The sequence below is a fragment of the Zea mays genome, chromosome 10 (genome assembly GCF_902167145.1).
Source record: "Zea mays cultivar B73 chromosome 10, Zm-B73-REFERENCE-NAM-5.0, whole genome shotgun sequence".
Lineage (NCBI taxonomy): Eukaryota > Viridiplantae > Streptophyta > Magnoliopsida > Poales > Poaceae > Zea > Zea mays.
The window spans coordinates 136,670,864-136,692,017 of NC_050105.1; the positions used below are offsets into that span (position 1 = coordinate 136,670,864).

At 41.5% G+C, this 21,154-nt stretch overlaps 1 protein-coding gene across 1 annotated transcript; it reads right to left on the reverse strand.

The window, feature by feature from the left end:
* Nucleotides 1–10,618: 10,618 nt before the first annotated feature.
* LOC103642855 (uncharacterized) lies at nucleotides 10,619–12,873 on the reverse strand. The gene is made up of 4 exons (XM_008666030.2): nucleotides 12,528–12,873; nucleotides 12,373–12,445; nucleotides 11,759–12,299; nucleotides 10,619–10,726 (listed from the first exon to the last, which is right to left on the reverse strand). Exons 1-4 carry the CDS (start codon nucleotides 12,846–12,848, stop codon nucleotides 10,702–10,704), a joined length of 960 nt encoding a protein of 319 aa, XP_008664252.2. The 5' UTR covers nucleotides 12,849–12,873; the 3' UTR covers nucleotides 10,619–10,701.
* Between the last annotated feature and the right edge of the window lie 8,281 nt (nucleotides 12,874–21,154).

Genomic DNA, 21,154 nt, shown 5'->3' on the forward strand with positions numbered 1-21,154 from the left:
CCAACTTTCCCCAACGGCCACCTGCTTTTGTGGGCACCTTTATATACACCTCCCACACTCTTCCCCACAGGAGAGCACGCACAAAACTCCATTTCTAACCTGAGAAACACCTCCCACTCTCTCACACACACCTCTTGCCTCTCCCATTTCAAATCTTTGGAGAGAAATCTTTGAGTGAGTTTGAGAGCTGCGGTTTTTGTGCTTCATCTCCAAATCTCTCTTGCTCTTCTTGATTCGAGCTTTGGTACTACATCGAGTTCTTTGTGGATTCATTACTCTTGGAGCTTCTAGCTCCTAGACGACTAGGTGTCTCTTGTGAGTCTCCAAATCTTGTGGAAGACCACAAGAAAGTTTGTATTACCCGCTCGTTTTGAGCAAAGATTATTGTGTGGGCTTGACCTTTGTGGTCGGCAAAGGGAGGATTAGGGTTGAAAGAGACCCGGCTCTTGGTGGGCGCCTCAACAAGGAAGTAGGGCACCTTGGTGGTGTGACCGAACCTCGGGATAAATCTTGTGTCTCTTGTGCTCTTGCTCATTATGTTTGTTTGTGTTCTTCGTTCTCTCACCATTCTGTGAAAGATTTGTTTATATCTTTTTGGTGTGTGGATTTTGAGAAGTGCCCTTCTTAGATCTACTACTTTGAACCCTGTGGATCATTTAGAACATCTCATTTCCAAAGTTAACTGGGTGAATTTCGAGATCAATTTAGTTTTACCCAGTTTGCTTCTAGTTTTTGTTGAAAAAGTTTTAACTTGCCTATTCACCCCCCTCTAGGCAACTTTCATTCACGACCATCATACTCTGGCTGGCTCCTGATTCCGAGGCAAACTGTGCACGCTCTCAACAACTTGGGGAAACCATCTTGATTCTGGCAAAAGCTGGTTTGGCAGCGAACCTCCATTTGACTTCTGAGAGAAGGAAAGGGAAAAACATTTTTGAAATGGAGGGATGAGAGCAAGATTTTTTTAGAAAATAGTTTTGACTCAAAAACTTTTGGTTCAAGCCTAAGGGTTACGTCCAGGGTTTAAAATAGCGCGCTATAGCGGCGCTATAGCCCAGCTATAGCTTTTTGGAGGACCTAAAGCTACGATATTTCACTTTTAGACGCTATTTCAGCTACAACCGCTATAGCCCGATTTAGCATCGTTAAATGTCGTAGCTTTATCGCTAAATAGCCACGCTATTTCTATTTTTCATGGCAGACAAAAAAATAATGAATGTAATGAGGAAGAATGAGGAAGCTCAATGATATTAATTATTGTAATGAAGATCAACCTGAACTTGCTTCATACATAACAACCTAAACTTGCTTTATACATAATAAGATGATGCACATGATATTGACATGGATCAATAGTCCTCGGTTCTCATTCTTCTTATTCATATGACTCTATGCTTGATCAATAGATTGCATTAGTAAGTTTTTTGTGGTATGTACTAAATCATTGTATTGTGTAGCTACCATGTTAGTGAGATGGTAAAATCTTTACTACTCTAGTTTTTAGAACTAAGTAAACCTATTAATCATCATGTTGTGTTGCTCCCTAGGTAGTGGCTAACTACGTATTAAAGTGCTAAACACTTGAATTCCATGAATCATGTATTGTGTAGTGTCTCTAGTCTCCTAGAGCCTTGGAAACATATTGGTCCTAGTCAAATATCTTGACTTCCATACAGATTCTGCATAAATTATGCATATTCTTATGTTTTTTATAAATCCGCTATTTGCTATAGCTGCGCTATAGCCACGCAATAGCCTTGTAGCCTCGAAAAAAATGGTGTCGCTATTTTGCATAGCCCTCTATTTTAAACCTTGGTTACGTCCTGCGGCCAACCTAACAGCTCTGATACCACCTGAAGCGCCCCAATCCTCTGAGACTCAAATGTGATACAATTACTAGTCCTAGGAGGCTAGTTAACACATTTATACATCAGATGATTCCAAATCTGCTTAAACAAGACAAACCTATAAAGGTGGCGATCAACTTTAAGAGTTGGTACACAACTCGGGACATATCATCAGAGTGGGGCTGAAGCAGTCCGATATACGCAGCGAAGCAAATCAGCGGTCCAACAGCCACAGACAAGGTTGGGAACAGGCGTAACTCTTACCCGATCAGCGATCTCCTTCTCTGAAAAACAACAAATAAACAAGGGTGAGTACTTACGTACTCAGCAGCCCACCTTCACCCGCGGAATGGGGAAATCAGATATAATGCATGGAATATGTGGAACTAAGGATATTTTGCAGAAAGAGCAATATTTGATGCAGGGTTATTTTGTAAAACATTTTATATTTTTCAAAGCGCATCCTCTCCTAAAGGAGCAGGAAGTTTTTCAATATAGAGCAAAATCGCCTGGACTAAACTATCTAGGTATCTCAGCAGTTTCCCATTGGTTTTCATTTTCAAAAACAGCTACTGGACTTCCCGTCCACCATAGCTCACGGCTCAACCACCGGACCTTTTAAAACCACTTTTCAAAAGCATTTTTGGAAAACAAAACACTAATTGTTAAATCCATGCCATGACTCATCCATATCCGTGGACGCGGACTATTCGAATAGGTTTTTAAACTCTGCGCAGAAGTGTACACTTTACCCACTAGTCCGGTTTTTGCAATCTCACCGTCGTGAGATCCGAATGCCGAATCTCTCTCTTTCCTTGCACGTCCTTACCTTAGCGATTATACCAGAAGGAACAAGACCACCACCATGTCCAAACCGAACAAAACATTCCCCTTCCTTATCCTCCCGGTGCTCCCCAACTGTCATAATCCTGGGGTTCGGACCGTGCAAGTTCAGATCAAGCGACTGCCCATACAGTCTCGAGTGGTTGTACTTGATAAGAGTATAGGTAAGGAGTGATGACAAACCGGTCCTTAGGCGAGAGGGACAATCCTTCATGCTCACACCTAAACCAGCTGAGCCATCACCTTAGGCCCTCCCCTAAACCAGGGAGTCCCTGATCATCCCACTCAAGGGTGATAAGGGTGACAACCCTTGATCATACCCATTTTGAAAAAAAACATTTTCTTTTGAAAACTCACATCTTTTCTCAAATCATTTGTAACAAATTTGTCAAGGAGTATAAAGATTAATTGCGGCAAAGTTCTGAGGCTGGGTGGCCATAATAACTTGTCTCAAAATCATATCATGCATAAAATAATAGGCTGAGGGTTGTGGTTGAAAAACATAGGTAATTTATGCATCAAAGGGATCTAATGAGCTTGCCGTGCTTATCCGGCGAAAGGGTGAGAGCTCGCGGAACTGGCTTCTGGCTCCACCGTCTGGCATAGACTTGCAGATCTGGCCTTCACGAGACGACACGAACGCTCTGATAACTATGCAACATGAACAAGCAAACATACAAACCAGCAAGTATACAAACAGATATTTAGTATAGTGGTCAGAATGGCGATATATGGATGGGTAGAGTCTTGAGCAGAATCTATGTCATGTGGTGTTGTGATATTACTGGTGGTGGAGTGGAGGTGCTTACCAGGAGGGTGGATTGGAGGCGAAACAACACTATGCGTGTAGCCGGTAGAGCGGGGTAACTGAGTGGGTGGGGTGTTTGCCTTGGTTGAGGGCGTTGAGTGTGTGGAGATGGAGAGGGTAGCTGGGTGTATTTATAGCTGGGTGTATGTGGTGTAGTACAGTAGAGTTCACTGTTGGTAAGAATGGTGGCGAATGAATCATCTGACTTAGTCTGAACAAGGAAATTATAGGCAGAATATGAGACATGAGTATTTTGGGAGTTTTCTGGAATATGAACCATGCTTAAGGGTGACATGGTTGGATAGAGAATAGTTTGATAAGAATTTAGAAACAAGAATTATTGGGATCTGAGTTTGGAAGCCTGGTTCGAAAGAATCTCAAAGTTAAGTGTGCTCAACTTGGAGAAATCTGGGATGGGTGAGCAGATGGGAAGTTCTTACTGGAAGGAAAATCACAGTCACCGGAGTTCGTATGACTGGAATATTGGTCTGGTAGGTCTTAGGTGAGCTGGACGAGACATGATGGATGAGTAGTTGAAATTTGGGGTGAGTGGATGATCGATGAATAGTGACGATGGAATAGTAACGATAGATATCATCGACGAATAGTAACGATGATGAATAGTAATGGTGAATAGTTCATATGAACGAACAACAAATAGTGACTATGAACGAACGATGAATAGTAACTATGAACGAACGATGAACGATGAATAGGAACTATGAACGAACGGACGAACGATCGAATGATCGGACGAACAAACGATCGGAATTTCGGTAGCATAACGGTTGAACAAAGATTATTTGGACGAACGAATGGACGAATGATGAATAGGGACTATGAACGAACGATGAACGATGAATGTGAACTATGAATGAACGGACGAACGATCGAATGATCGGACGAACGAACGATCGGAATTTCGGCAGCATAACGACTGAACAAAGATTATTTGGATGAACGAACGGACGAACGATCGAACGATCGGACGAACAAACCATGAACGATCGAACGATCGGACGAACGAACGAACAAACAAACTAGGAACAGGTGGACGAGCGATCGAAGAACGACCAAACGATCCTTGTGCTAGTGTGTGCTTGTATGGGAGGTGGAGTGGGCATGTGGGGGGGGGGAAGAGTTGCCATGAAATGGCTTGGGGTGGCTTGAGGGGAGGCCCTTGCCCCTCTATTTATAGGCTAGGTGGGGGATTAGGGGGAGGAGGCGAGGATTAGTGGGAGGATGCGAGGATTAATGGGAGATAAGCATGTATTTGTCTTGTATAAGTGTAATTAGCTTGTAGAGCTCACTGTATGACACCGGAGACGTACGTATACGTATGAGCATGAGGAAAATTATGGAGAGAATATTTGTAGGGACTTTAAAAATGATTCTGAAGGTATTTCTGAGGAGAAAAATATTTGGAGAATTATCGGTGGAATATTTGGGCAGTATTTCTGGAAAGAATTTAAAGGGGACCACTAGGGAAATATCTGTAGGATATTTTGAGGAGGATTTTGGAGAGAATATAGACCACTATATTTTATTTGTTGAGATCAACTCGCAAACAAACATTTTTGAAACAAAATTTAAAATTCATTTTGAATTTAGAGCAAGTTTGAGGAAATTTCAAGATTTGAATTTTTGGGGTGCTACACTATTCTGACGTAGTCCTCCTTACCACTTTCATAATGATAAAAATCTCGACATGGAAAACCCATTCTTTGGGGGGGGGGGGGGGGATATTGCCCTTTGCTCACTTTTTATGGTTATTTGGTCGTATTGATACTTGAGAAAATGTCTCTCACTTTCTTACATTAATATAATGCTTATTGTTGTCATGTAACATATTTTTCTGTAGTCCTTTTTTTATCGGAACATGACATATAGATCATACATAGATGGATGAATCAATATGTAGTTATGTACAGGTGAAGCTTGTAAAATACTACATATAAATTTTACTCATCTTGTAGCGTTGTAGTAATACGTGCAAGTCAGTTTTCTTTGAAAGGAATATGGATCAATGGTGCCAAATTTTCTCCTTATGAACTGGTATTGAGGATGATGCAACTAATTGGATTTTATTTGCCATTAGTTGCTTGCCAAATTTTGCTTTATCATACAAACATGAGGATACAATGCAACAAAGTGTTTAATTGATAGACATGTGACTATGAACTCTGGTGATAAAACAAGTTTTGGAGGGATTGTTGATTGGACAAACAACCTTTGTGTCACATGTTCCCTGAGTTGTTTGAGATCTGTGAATGTAAGGATATTCTGGTGAAACATGTGGTGGAGGAAAATGTTTGGCTATCTTTCAGAAGATGGCTTCATGAGGATTTGTTAAAAGATTGGGAAAATATTTGCAAGAAGGTTGCTAGCCTCAACATGCAAGCCACTTCAGATAAGATCATTTGGAAATGGGAAAAGTAAAAATGTTTACTGTCAAATCCATTTATTCCCATATTATTAGAGATGGTCAAGGTCCATATATGAAGCATATATGGAAGAGTAAGATCCCCTCGAAAATCAAAGTTTTTATGTGGTTTTTGGAAAATAATGTGCTTCTAACCAAAGATAACTTGAGTAAAAGAAACTAGAATGGAGATACCTCCCGTTGTTTTTGTGATCACATGGAATCTGTGGAACATTTGTTTTTCAAATGTTTGATTTCTAGAGTGATTTGGGGTGTGGTGGCAAAGTGTTTGGATTCTAGTAGCATTCGTGGAGATATTAAGCAATGCTGGAGATAGTTATCTATTTGTGGCCCTCAAATCCAAAATATGCATACTATAGCTGTTTCAACTGTTTGCTGGGCTATTTGCAAAGCTCATAATATAATGTGCTTTGAGAATGTGTTGATCAAGTCACCTTTTGAGATTATCTACTATACTAGTGCGTTGATGATTTACTAGGCAGGGTTAAGCAAGAAGGAGCTTCAAGACTTGATTCAAGAAGGCACTAAGTTACTGGATGCTCCTACGGACCATGGGGACACTAATGATGATGAAGCAAGTGAAGATTAGTTCCCCTTGCTAGTTGGGTGGTGGTCGTGGAGTTCTCTTTTGTCTGGTGGCATTGTATGCCTGCTCATGAATGTTTCATCGTTTCTTGTTTTTAGCTCCTGCGTGAGCCTTTCAGTAGCAAATGCGTGCTGTCTTATGCGGGTTTGCCACTTTAAAAACTTAGTTTGACCCTTGTCGTGTGTTGGCCGTCCTGAATCAAGGTATGTCCCTTTGGCTCCCGCTTTTGGTAATATCCTTAGATTCTTGTAACCAATTTCTATCATAGGGAGTTAGTCTATTGGTCTAGTCCTTTCAATGTGCACTATGTTGTATTTCTGTTATGAAAATAATAGAAATGAGGATCTCCTCTTATAAAAAATTTATCACCAGATGTAAGATAAGCATTTGTTAAATTTACTAACAAGAATAATAAATCCTTTTACTCCAAAGCAAATTGGATAGAGTTGAAACCCAACCGAAGCCATAAATCAGGGTTTAGAATTCAGATACGTAGATAGTTGTTTCCATTCACTTCTATTCAATACTGAATCTATTTTTTTGTTAAAGTCACCACCACTTAGGCCAACCAGACTAGTCTACAGTTAGCTAGGATGGAATGAAGTCGATCTGACTGAATTGTCTAAAGACGACATGGTCGGGTTTGGAGGCTGCCCATGCAAAATATTAGTCACTCGGTTTCATAATCAACCAACTCTGATTCAGACACTTAAACATCTGTCAAGTTATCTTTGGAACCAGGTGAAGTCACATGAACAAACTCCTCAACACTAGACCTCACACAACAGAGTCAATCAAACCATAAACAAAACTAAAAACAAATTCACATCTTAGAAAGCTACCTTTGTGAGGTTCACAAGTAAAAAGCATAAAACTTCACAAATCTCACAAAAGCAAAATTTAGAGTCTTCGCATAAGAAGCTTCATTTCAAAAATCAAGCAATGAGAGCTATTGTTCTCACCAAAGCACTAGCAAACGATGACCCATAAGTGTTGTATATATAGGCGACTTCGGTGAAAAGTGATTATTTGAATTCTTTATATACTCGACTTCGATCAAACTTGACCATTACAAGTTTGAAATCGAAATTGTTCACTTTTTCAATGACCAACTCTAAAGCTCGAGGACATTGTTCTACCTTTATATAACTAAACAATTCTATGTAACAATCTAATGTTGTTTTAGACTTTATATAGGTAAACCTAGAATATGTGTTTAGGTTAAAAAGATTTAGTTACCCTTATATAACTAAACAATTGTATGTAATAATCTAATGATGTTTTAGAATTTATATACATAATAACGCGAATGTGAAACCTAGAATATGTATTTAGGTTAAAAAAAGACTAGATTGCCCTTGTACAAATGAAGGAATATATGCAAGTAAACAGAGAATACCCTTACATGACCAATTAGTTGTATGCAAGTTGCCATATATTAGTCCAAGTTCAGTAAACTTCTTCCTTCTTGCTAAGATGGCTATAGAGTGTCATGGTCGAGATAATAAAAAATATTTTCTTCCAACCTGCTATTTTCTTTTTATGCCTTTCAAGCATTCTTTTGCCTTTTCAGAGGGCGCATTTGACATGACTCTGCTTTATTTCAGAACAACTCTACTCCAAAACTTAAGGTGGAGCAACTCTATTACAGAGTTTAGATTGCTTTCTCATAACCAAGTGGCAGCAACTTGTAAATAACTCCAAACTCCATGTCTAGCTTTCTTTTTATGAGATTTTGGAGCAACAACAGATGTACTCCAAAATTTGTACTACACCTCTAGAAACAACACCGAGTTCGCAACTCTAAAGTAAGAGTGTTTAGCAGGCTTTGGATAGTTCCTCTTTAGAGTTTTTTCTCTAGAGCCATACCAAACACGCCATTAATGTACATGCTAGCAAGAGGTATAAGGGCAAGGCTAGTAGTTTAGCCACCTACCGGTTATAAGCAATTGATATGTCATTTAGAGCTAAATATATAGTTGTTGTATATAATAGGTTAGCTATTTTGTTTGTTATAAGAACGTTGAATAATTATTACTAGCTCCATCTCTATACTCTCATTCTCCACAATATGTTTTGAAATCTGTGCTACATCAAACTATTAGGCGGTTGATAATTAGCAGCCCACTTATTCTCTTTCTTCTCTTCTCTCTCCTCCAACTTGAACTCCTTACATCCTTCTATTATACTTGGTCTAAGGTTATCTTCAGCAGTTCCCCTATCTCATCCTCTATTTCAAATTTCACTCTGTAAATAGTGTCATCTATAGTTCCGTGTCCTCTATTTTACTCTATCTACCGAAGACAATCTAAGTAGTCCAATTGGCAACATCAGACTCTTCACCAATCATCTAGCAAATACTCGCTCCATTTCTTCAGCATCTTGTATCCAAATGTTGTAAGTGCAAACGTCAAAAGAAACATGTCTTTCCTTCGTCTCATCAATAATTGCCAACGCATCATTAGGTTCTCCAGTATCCACATGGAAATTCATCAGCATATTACTTTCTCTGTTTTATTTTAGTTGTCGCTGGATAGTTTAATTTTGCACTATCCAGCGACAACTAAAAAGAAACAGCGGGAGTACGAGGTAAGGTAATGTATCAGATGCAAATCCTTTTTTCCCTGATTACAAAGTGTTCAGAAGAAACTGATTACAAATCTTGTCCTGCATCAAATCGGAGATCTGGGCTATTGGATTTGGTTGCCGGAGACCTGAACAGTTCATATGTAGTTGTGGTCCTGAAACACAAACAACTCAACAACTAATCGGAGATCTAGGAAAATCACAAACTAAGAACTGCTATGGGATTGTCCACCCTCGAATCGCGAAGAACCGAAATAAGGACCAGCTTTTGCACGGAAGCACGGGTTCTACTCCATACCGGATTTGGTGGCTGCGGCTCGCGGGCAGTGGCGGCGGCATCCAGATCTCTAGGTCGGCGTTGGCGCTTCACCTTGATCCGCTCGGCCTTCGATGTAGGTTCCGGTGGGGAAGGTCGACGACGGTGTGGCCGGGAAATCGAAGGAAGAAGAGCCACGGTGGGTGCACTCCGAGGAGGCAAGAACCGGTAGCGGAGGAGCCCGGGAAACGGAAGAGCGTAACGCTGGATGTGGAGGGAGAGAAGATCCCCTTTGGATAGAGGGCTTGTTGTTAGGGACGGCAACGGGCACATTTTAGCCGCGTGCCCGCGTGTAAAAATCCTATAGGGTGCGGGTTTAGGTGTGAGTTTGTACCCGTGGGTACGGGTACGAGTTTGATTATCAACCCGACGGGTTTTTTTCTCGTGGGTATGAAAATATTGTACCCGTGCCCGCAAACCCGTATACCCGCACACGTGTGTATATATATATGTATATATGTATGTATATGTATGTATATATATGTATGTGTATGTATGTGTATATATGTATATATATGTATATATAATATGACAACTTGTGGTTACTGTGCCCGCGGGTGTACCCGCGGGTGTCATAAACCCGCGGGTAGCGGGTTTGGGTAACATACGCTACCCATCGCGGGTAACGGGTGCAGGTACGGGTTTAACATTAATCTCGCGGGTACGGGTTTGTAATCTCTGTACCCGTGGGTTTTAAACTCGTTGCCATCCCTACTTGTTGTTGCGAACCGTTGGAGCGTGTAGGAGTCGACTGTAGGTTGTAGCCTTTAAGGGCTAGTTTGGCAGTGAAGAGAAAAAATCCCTTGGAAACTAATCCAGGAGGGGATTTTAGATGCACCTTATTTCCCGGAGAGAATCTCCCCTCTCGGGTATATTTTCCTGGCATTGTTTGGGAAGAAAGGGGCTAAATACCCCTCTTGAGCAAAAAATACATCAAAAATTTAGAAAAAATCAAACAAAAAAAGGAATATTTAGAAAACTCATAAACAATAAAACATCACTAAAAATCCAGAAATATGAAGCATGTATCAATACTGCAATGCCCGTTTAATATCATCATCACATAATATTATCTAATATTCAACGAAGCAAATCCATCCATCATCACATCACATAATATCATCATCTCCATTCACACGTACATATAGACAATATAGTATAAAAATGGAGTATTAGGAAGTTAAGCAGTAGAATAAGACATCTAAAACATGAACGTCACATGTCAACTTTATGCGTTTTAGTGTCATGCCAGCTTCCTTCTCCATGTCCGCTTCATGTGTTGCTTCCACTTAACACACTGCAAGTAACACCAATTGACACACATTTTAGTTTATATGGTTACACAATTATATAGTTCAATGCTAGTAGCATAGCATAGAAGTGTGATTAAACAATATATAGCAGTAGGAGTTAGTAGCTGAAATGAATCAATTTAGTATATACACAATGAACATTATCTTACAAAGACTAGATGTGAAGTAAATGTGAAATACAAAAGCATATTATATATATATATATATATATATATACACAATTGCAAATTCTTGGTATATGTTAAACCAAAGGTCAGATAAGCTGTTAATAATGCACTGGCTCTCTACTAACTTAAGCATCTAGTGAGTTATACTTATATGGAGTTAAGCTTAAGCCTCAATCACAAGTCACAGTGGAAGATTCAACATGATAACAAAGTTCTGGAAGTATGGAAGCAGAGCATATGACTACATTTCTCTCACATTTCCAATGAACTAAAATATCATATGTTCTGCTTTAGTAAGTGCTCAGAGTAACCCTAAAAAAGCAGAAAAATGGCAAAGGCCCCCTAATGCACTACAATCAATAGCTTAATGCAAACTAGGAGTTCCACTGATGAAAGCTGAATCAGAAATACTGTATCCTTACTAGTAAAACATACTAGAATCAATAGCAATTCCAACGCATGTAAACTGGATTGAAATTTCAGTTATTAAACAGATTGGAGTACTTCATACTTCAATTATGTAACAACCAAGCATTAAGCTTCCTTAGCTAGACGCCTAGAAGCACTGTAAGCCCATCTCTTATAACCAGCAAGTTCAGACTCCAATTGCATACTCCAATCAGCAAGTTCAGACTTCAGACCATATTTTATTTTATTTTATTAAAAAAAACAAGACAAAATAACCAGTTTGTAATACAGTGAATACCTGTAAGCCCATCTCTTCATCACCACATTCACCTCACATCACATGATAGTAGCGAGCGCTCTACAAGCACTGTGGAGAAAAATAACCAGCAATAATCATATAAACAAACTCCAATTGCATAGAAACTAAGAATTAGAACTTACTTAATTTTCCTCTTCAACCAAAGTAATCTAGCATTATGGTTTTTTGACTTCATAAACACCTCTCTGTTTATCGCAGATTCAAAGACCTCCATAGCATATGATCTATCCTCATCAGTGAACCCATCAATTCTATCCAACTTGTCTAGACACTTTTCCATAGACACTTCTTCAATACCTTCGAGCATTTTGGATGTGGCACTCCTCTTAAAATCCACAAAACTTTCAATGGCTGCTCCAATTTGGCTTTGCTTGCGCTTTCTCCCATTTCCACCTTCTACATGTCTTGATTGAGCTTCATTTGATATTTCTTGCCATTCCATGGAGAATGGGTTTGTGTGGGGGTGCAAGGGAGAGTGGCTTTGTTCAGAGGTACTCCTGTTCGAATGAGCAGTAGCAGAAGCGGAAGCTGTAGTAAGAGGACCACCAGGAGGGGCAGCAAGAGGGCCACCAGGAGGGGTAGTAAGAGGACGAACAAGAATGAAAGAAGGTGGTGGCATTTGCTGAGTGGATGTGAAATTCAAATCTCCTGTAGCCACACTACCTAAAAAGAGAGAAGATTACTAAAAATGCCTTCTGATAAGTACTAAAAAGATAGAAGTTATGAGTAAAAATACCTTCGTGCAGGCCTTCCAAAGTGTAGTACAATGGAAATGGCTTCTTTTGGTACTTCGCTACCTTTGGGTGAGCCTATATGTGCAAGATGAAATCACAAATGAGCTTACATGTGCAATATTAAGAAAACATATTAAATATTGAGGAAATGACTTACAAGGATGAGCTTTTCCCAAAGTTCTGGCTCAGCCACTATCATACATAGGGAATCATTCCAACCCACCCCACTTTCTTTCCTTGAATCTCTTACTGCCTTGTAATGAGATTTAAGCTCCTTATCTTTGTCTTGCATTTGTTGTTTGGAGTAATGGGCAAGAGGATACCTCTCATTGAACTTGTTTGTGATACTGTTCCATCCCTCAGCAGTCCAACCATTTTGACTTTTGAACTTTGGGTTGTCCTTATGTTCAAGGAACACATCAACCAGACCTTTCTCATACACAGTGTTCCAAGCTGCCCTAGAAACATTCTTTGCCATGGCTATATTTCCCAACAAAACATAGTAAATATAAGGCTTTACTACTACATAATAAAACATAAGGCTTTACTACTACATAATAAAACATAAGTCTTTATTACTATATAATGGGAAAATATCCTGTGCAATCACTTATATTGGTGCAAGCGTGCAATCAAGCGGTTTGGTGCATCTAATCTAGATCTAATGATGACTGTTATTTTATATTTAACCCCTTCCACCTAAAACATAGTACCTATTTTACTTTTAACCCCTTCCATATGAAACCGTTGGATCTAGATTGGATGCTCTGGATAGTTTGATTGCACGCTTGCACCAAAATGAGTGATTGCACAGGATATGTCCTCCTATATAATAAATATAAGAGATCCTAAACTAACTATTGTAGGCAACCCACATTTGGAGAGCAATCTGATCTCTCAGGTTGCTTCCATCACTTGAGTCCATATCATTGGGGTAGTTGTTGTCTCCCTCTGGGACTTCAACATACTGGCTTGGAGATATATGATCTGGTTGGTGGTTAAGCCAACCTTCATCACCGTTTTGCCCTCTAATTATGTTGTGAAAATCAACAGCTGCCGCCGCTATCTTGATTTGATTTTGGATAGGATGAAATGTGCCTACTTTGAGAATTGGAAACCTTTTCTTCAGAACACCAATGGCTCTTTCAATGTGGTTGCGAAGAATGGCATGACGATGGTTGAATAGCTCTTTGTAGTTCACATAACTAGCTTGTGATGAACGGCGCCTTCTAAACTCGCTGAGGTGATACCTAACTCCTCGGTATGGGGCAATAAAGGATGATGTATTTGCATACCCACCATCCACAAGATAAAATTTTCCTTCTGGCACACTGAACCCTTTACTGATAGCGGATCGAAGGACCCCTTCATCTAAGGCTGAGCCTTCCCACCCACATGAAATAAATACAAAATTCAGATCGAAGTCACATGCCAACATCACATTTTGTGAAAGTGACCCTTTCCTATTTCGGTAAGGAGGAGCCTTATCTTCTGCAATGGTGATAGGTACATGGGTTCTGTCAATTGCTCCAATGCAATTCTGTATAAAAGGAGAGGAAGTTTAGGGCATGTTAAAGGGAAAAACTAAGGAAATCATGTTTACTATTGATAGGTCACCTGAAAAAGGGCATGAACCTAGAATCTGTTATAATTTTTGGATGTGTCTGGATAGAATTGGGAAGCTTCACGAACCGCTGAGTTAGAGTGGGAACTATATCGAAAACTTCTGATATTTTTCGATGGATAGTCTCTCCACTGTGTTGGAAAGCCTTTTGAAGCATTTGGTTACTGGCATTGTGGGAGATCATATACATGAACATCCCAAGCTGCTCTTCGACTTTAACTCCTCGTGTGTCACGTAACAAACCCTCTCTTCTAAGGAAATCTGATGTGGCTCTAAATATTTCTGGCTCCATTCGAAACTCGGACTTGCACCAACTCTCATGCCCTTCAAGAATCTCCTTAACCTTCTGGGCACCAGAGAGAGAGAGGAGGTATGGATAGATCTTTTCTCTTCAGAGAGGAATGGAAGTATAGCAGGGAGAAGAATAAAGAAAAACTCCTCATCGTCTTCTTCTTCCTCCAACAAAAACTGCCTAGCTAGCTCTTCCCAAGAACCCATATCTAGAGAAATCGAGAAACTACATAAGCAACACATAATAATAGGAAAAAGCATGATAAGCATATCTGTTCGAGACAATAACGAATGCTCTCGCAAAGATTTTGAACAAGGCTATGCAGGTAAACATCATACACTTGTATAATTTAACGAGCAGAATCAATATGCCACAGAAAAATGGTTTATACTTACATAAATTAGAACAAACTAAAGTTACAATTATTACTTGAAAGAAATATAAAATTATCAAAATCAAAATTACTAGCATCAGCACAAACAATGATTAACACAAACAATGATCAACACAAACAATAATTTAACAATGAAAGAAACAATGATTAACAAATTTTGATTATCAAAATCAAAATTACTAGCATCAGCATAAACAATTGATCACTAATTAATCACCCTCATCCCTCTTCTGCAATCGGACAGTGGACAGGAAGCATGGTACAGTAGACTAGTACATGTCCTGCCCTGGACACACACGCTCCCATCATCTCCCATTTAGCTCCAAGATTAGCAACCGGCTGGGTTGATGTGGATAGCAATCGGGCTGTGTGTGTACAAGATTTGTTTCCTTACTACTGATACAACAGTACCATGATTAGCGCGAGCGACGAGCAGCGTTCAAGAAATATGCAGATCGTACAGAGCATATGAAGCTATGAAGGAGCAGCAGATCGTACAGAGCAGCGTTCAAGAAATATGCAGATCGTACAGAGCAGCGTTCAAGAAATATGCAGATCATTCAAGAAATAAATAAATATGCAGCTATGAAGGAGCAGCAGATCATACAGAGCAGGAGTTCTTCTGGTTCTATAGCACGAGCGCGGCACCGGCGTTCAAGAAATATGAGCGGCGTTCAAGAAATCTGAGCGGCGGCGCTTAACAAATCTGAGCGACGTTCAACAAATCTGAGAGGAGGGCAAAAACCATACTCATCAGTGGAAGACAGCGGCGGCGCTGTGGACGGAGCAGAGCGAACGGCGGCGGCGCTGTGGATGGCGATGTGGACGTCGCTTCGCTCGCGGGGAAAGGCGCCCAGAGTTAGGTGTCCGGGAAGGGTTTCCCCGGGTGACATGTCGGGTTGGGGAAGCACTACCCCGGGTGAGCGTGTTCCAAATGGGCCGGAAATTTTCACCGGGCCTATTTCCACGGCGGGTTGTGGCCACGGTGAAATGCGTAGTTTCCCCCTCGGAATTGGACTTCCAAACAAGGCCTAAAGGAAGGGGAGGGAAGAGAGAGACATTCGCGGGAACCGTTGAACACCGTAACAATTGAGAAGGGAACCGTACGTCTGCTTGTCCTTCATGGCATCAGGGAGCTCATCAAAGTATTTCTCAGCATGTGAAACACCACGTACTTTGGCAATCAGATCCAACTGGATTGCCATGTCACTCGACGAGAGAGGGAATCTATCTCTGTGCTCTGTCATCCAATCGAAAACATGTTCATGTAATGGAAAATTTGATGAGAACCAATGTCAAGGTTATAACGCTTATGCTTGGCCATCAGAAGGTGCAGCAAGAATCAAGAATGTGGTAGGTTTAAGACTCTCTTCAGCAACGTACTCTAAATTTAACCCTTTAAAGTAATATTCTATGTCCTTTACAATTCGCTCTAAAATATTACGTCATCTATATTTTTATCATCTACAAGTCTACAACAATGTCCTCTAAATTTGGTCATCTATATCTATAATGTTTACTGGTTTCATTTCACAAATATGTTATTTATCGGGCTATTCTTCAATCGGTAACGAGACGAGAAAGTAAGGGGAATGGCCCGACACGGCTGTCAGCTTTCTACTCGGGGTCAGAGCCCTTAGGGCAATGCCTCCCCTCCCCTCGTCGCCTTCATAGTTAGTTGTCGTCGTGCGCGCCTCTGTCGCTCTGCATCTCTCCTCCGCTCCTTCTATTGATCGTGGCTGCAACCTCCCCACGATGCAATCTTCTAGCGTACGCCTGACGTCATTGGTCTCAGCCGTCCCGATCGAGAACAGACACTTATCGCCCCTCACTGGACTCCATGTTCGCGTCCTCCCTAATGGTGCTGTCGATGCTCCTCTTCGCTTCGCTCACGATGTTGTTGGACATCGCCCCGTGCCTGTCCCTGCCTCAGCCGCCTATGGGCGAGTAGGTGCCACCGGTTGTCGTGAGCGGCGGCGATGAAGGGAGAGGCAGAAGCCTCCGGGACGTCGACGCCGGTGAGGAGGCCGACGACCTCCGCTTGTTCTGTGGTGCGGATCTAGCGTTGACGGCGGTGGCACAAAGTCTTGGGGCTCTTGGCATTAGGCGCATGGGGCGTCGCTGGGGAAGGGGGCCGGTAGAGCGTCGTTGCGCGCCTGATAGTAATAATGATCGTCGATTATACATCGGAGGGTCCAGATCTTTTTTGCTAACGTGGACACCCTGAAATAACGCCTTTGCGTCGCACTCTAATATATAGTAATGAGTAGGTGGGGGATCCGTCAAATTGTTTGAAGGAAAAATAAATCACGAACAAACAGTAACCGAAGGGGGATAGGTCGGTGGGAGGAATCACGCATGCGGATCGCAATAGTTTATAACTACCTGGAGCACGAGGTTGAACCTCCTGAACTTTCGGAGCTCCTTAGCGATGCGACAGAGTTCCCACTTGTCGAGGCGACGCTCCCCTCGTCCTAGGCCCAGTGTCGGCCCACGGGCCGCCCGCCGTGAGGCCCGTGACCCACATGATCCACCGGTACAGAGTGTCCCAACGCAGTGGAGGCCGACGCTCGTAACCTACTGTCCCGTAGGAGTGCACCTTCGCCACCAACTGCCCGGCAGCAACAGCAGCCTACGATGCAGACGACGACGGGGTGCTCGAGGAGGAGGAGGAGGAGGCTGCGCATCTCACAGTCACTGCAAGTCCGCAACCACCGCTGAAACTACACACCACACGTACTCCGTTGCGGAGAGGGACGTGCTGGGGAGGAGAATGTGACGAGGTCGGGTAGCATGGTGAGCGAGCGTGCGGGAACGAAGGGCGGCTTCCGCATCTCATGAAGGTTGAAGGGGATAACTTAAGCTGACTCCAGCAAGCGCCCCTAAAGGGTCCTCTACCCTAAATATAGAGGATAGACTCTCGATCAGCGTCCTCTAAATGGTCCTCTAAATTTAGAGGACGCTGCTGGATTATTTATATATAGAGTTTCTCTAAACGGTGCTCTATCCATTTAAATACTTTAAATAACTAGTTTAGCAAAACTAAAATATGTACAACACAATTGAGAGTATGACAAATACGTATATACGAAAAATAAAAATAAAAATATCTCTAATATAAATATTTGAGTATAGAGGACATGATTTAGAGAACGTTGTTGAAGAGGAAAAAGAATAGAGGATAAAATCTTTTAGATAAGATTGTAAATGACGAATATACATAGTAATGCATATAGATTACGTTGCTCGAGGGAGGGGAACCGAAAGCTGCACGGGTTCGAGGGGTTGGTCTAGTGCTTTAGGATTCGTGCGCGGGAATCCACATGATTAGGACCAACGACCGTCTGCCTTTTCGTCTTCCCGCGCGGATTTGTATTGATGGACCGTGATCTGTTTCCTTTGGGCCGTGCTTCGGCCTGTTAAATCTTTAGGGGAAACAATACATTTTATCTCCCTTAATCGTAGTCAGACTTTCATCCTCGTCAAACTCAAAATTAGAAATTTTACCATCCGAACTCTCAAAACCTTCCACCTCTATTTCCTATTTTGAAGTGGTTTCGAAGGTAGTTTTGTCATTTTAGTGAAAATATCAAGTAAGTACTTTTGATAATTTTTTTAAATCATGGAAAATGTCTCTAGGTTTCTAAAAAACTATAAGAAAAATCATAGAGATATATTTAAAATGACAAACCCAATAAAATATGTAAAACTAGTGAAAACAAATCTAGAAGATTCCAAAAATTAGATTTATCCATATAAAATGGGAAATGTCTAGAAAAATACTAAAATATTCTCTTTGATGTTTGAACACATTTTGGAAGCTCCACAATAAACATAAGTTGCAACTCGCACAAATGTATTCAACATTAATGCATGTTTCAACCATGTTTGTTGCATCTCATGTTTTTTGTTAGTGGAAAGTTTTTCTAAAAATGCTTAGATATGGATTAGAATGATTCGGTATATTTCTATATTTTTGGGATATTTTGAATTTTACAAGAGCTAAATCTATTCTTTGGAAGTTCCTTGGTTTATTTTCGTAAACTCCGTGTCAATCATAGTCTCAAAGACGTAATATAAGAAATTAAGAATTGCAGCGTGCGGACAACGAAATTGAGTATGAACCAATAGAAGAGCGATTTAGGTAGATTAGTAAATATATCTGAATGATCTTTTCCCGGTACAATGGGCATCAGTCCAGTAACGCCTCAATCTACTTCCAAAACCAACGTTGCCCCTGTAGACCAGCAAGCAGCATTTCCAATGAAGGGTAAAGTCAACTCACCTAATTCAGAAAGATAGCGATTGCAAGTGTGTGAGGAAGTCTCAGGCTCGGCGGCTTAGACACATCCGCCATGGCCTCGCTTGCCTCGGGCATGGCGACCTCAAGCGCAACGGACTCAGATACTTCAGTTGTAGGCTCACCGGCCTCAGGCGCAGCGGTCACAGGCTGAAGATAACCGTCCTGTTGCAATGTGGGAGCATATTACTCGTGAAACATTGAATAAGATCAGCGCAGATAAACCCAAATATAAATGTCATAGTGATCCTCCTTCTCCATCAAGGTTCAAGCCATGTGATGATGCTTTTGTTATGGAAGATGAACTTATTAAGTTATTAGTGAGTCTGATAGTGAAAGTGATGGGAGGTGCACCCATTGAACGAACAAGATTTGGTCGATTATTTTGATGGCGTTCATTGTAACAAATGTGAACATCCCATTGATGCACCTGAAACAATTTTACAAGATGACGCTTCAATGAAGACTTTTGACAGATCATATAACCTAAGTTTTAAGAATCTAATTTGGAAGAGAAGATATGCTAGAAGCTACTAACTAAAACACTCAGTCATTCAGAGTCTTGGAATGATTTGGCCTCAACCACCATTGGATATGTTGGCCCAGTGTCTTCCAGACAACACAAAGTTGTTTGCTTCAGGAAAAGTTTTAAGATCATATCTGTCTTTCCAGTCAGCAAACGGAGATTCTGGTCCATTTGCTGAGGATAATTCAGTTCCTAATTTTAAGATCAACTATGCAGCAGCAAAAAGAAAAAGACCATACTTTGTAAGGATAATAAGCAAACATATGGGTTGGAGTGTACCTATCAACAATATGGGTACGAAGAAGCCTCTAACAGCACATTCAAAGTCTACAAGTATCAACTACAACCTCTAGTTTATTAATATAATCGGCAGCTCTTCTGTACGGTTCGTTTCAAAAAAAAAACAATATGGGTTGGTGCTATGGGCTACATTGGTAATAAGGCAAGTTTTTATAAGCCACAATACTCTCAGATCCTTTTTTGCTCAATTAAAGAAGCTCTTCTGTTTGAAAAACAAACTTTGCTGCTTGAAAACTGTGTTTCCAATGCATGCACTTTATAAGTATTTGTCAGCTTGCTTGCAGTCACTTATCTAAACTACCGTAAACAACAACTGGCGTATTTGTAGAATACTTATGTTTTAGCACCTACTATCTTCCAACAGTACATTTAGAGAAGGGTATATGCTAATCTCTTCTTACTTTGGCGTGCTTCAGGGTTCAATATCAGTAAGCATGTCCATATACCAAACATACTTTTGCTTTTGTTAGACTATGTGTGTGGACCGATACCACTATTGAGCTACTGACTAATTAGGGTTAGGGTCTGTTGGAGCGAAGACGAACACGTTCCCCTCGCTCGAGGATTTCCACATCAACGTTCCACAGACCGAAGGCTCCGTCAGCAGGCTCTGCCAGCCAGGCCGCTGGCGTCGCCCATGCGAAGGCCCGAGCGCCCCCCTTCGCTCCGACGAGCCGAGGCGAAGACCATCACAGACTTCAGGGACCGGATGACCGAGGCCGCGGGGGTTAGAAGGCTTTGTCTCCCTCAATGCAAGAAGGGGCCCGTGTGCAAGCCGGCCCATGTTGTAAGGCCTCGCCCGCAGGTTGCCACGTGAGCAGAGCGGGTTGGGCCACGTCTGTAATAAAGTATGCTGTAATGACACGCTGTAACCCCCTATGAAGGAATATTCCAGGGATAAACTAGGTAACTGAGGGTCTAATTGTCCTTCACAAGGTCAGGCGGTCCCTCAGTTACCTATAAATACCCACACACTGTGCCAATACAAGGGACGGAAGGAAAAAACACTGTTGCCCTAACGCCTTATGTTTAAAGGCATCAAACCATTCCCTTTTCTTTTTATTGGATTTTGCTGTCCCTGGATTGGCAAGTTCCAACAGGGTCCTACTTGAGTATATATATTGTAATCTCTTCTCTATGCAATACATTAATGTTCAAAGTCCAATTTGGTATCAAAGGGCTAGGGTTTCCTTCCAAACACCCCACCAGTCGCCACAACCCACAGTCGCCGTCAGCGACTGCCCTGCTCTCCGCCCACCACCTTTCGCGCCCCCACCCCCGGGAGGCTCATCCTTCACTCACGAGGGCGTCCTCCCTTCCCTCGCTAGCAGCATGGCGCCGCCTCCCT

Excerpts from the sequence above, each read along its gene's own strand:
- LOC103642855 (XM_008666030.2), bottom strand. The coding sequence starts at position 12,848 with ATGGCAAAGAATGTTTCTAGGGCAGCTTGGAACACTGTGTATGAGAAA. Across the intron at positions 12,446-12,527 it reads TTTGGGAAAAGCTCATCCTT|GCTCACCCAAAGGTAGCGAA; the intron begins GTAAGTCATTTC and ends TTGCACATATAG. Across the intron at positions 12,300-12,372 it reads TTTGGAAGGCCTGCACGAAG|GTAGTGTGGCTACAGGAGAT; the intron begins GTATTTTTACTC and ends CTCTCTTTTTAG.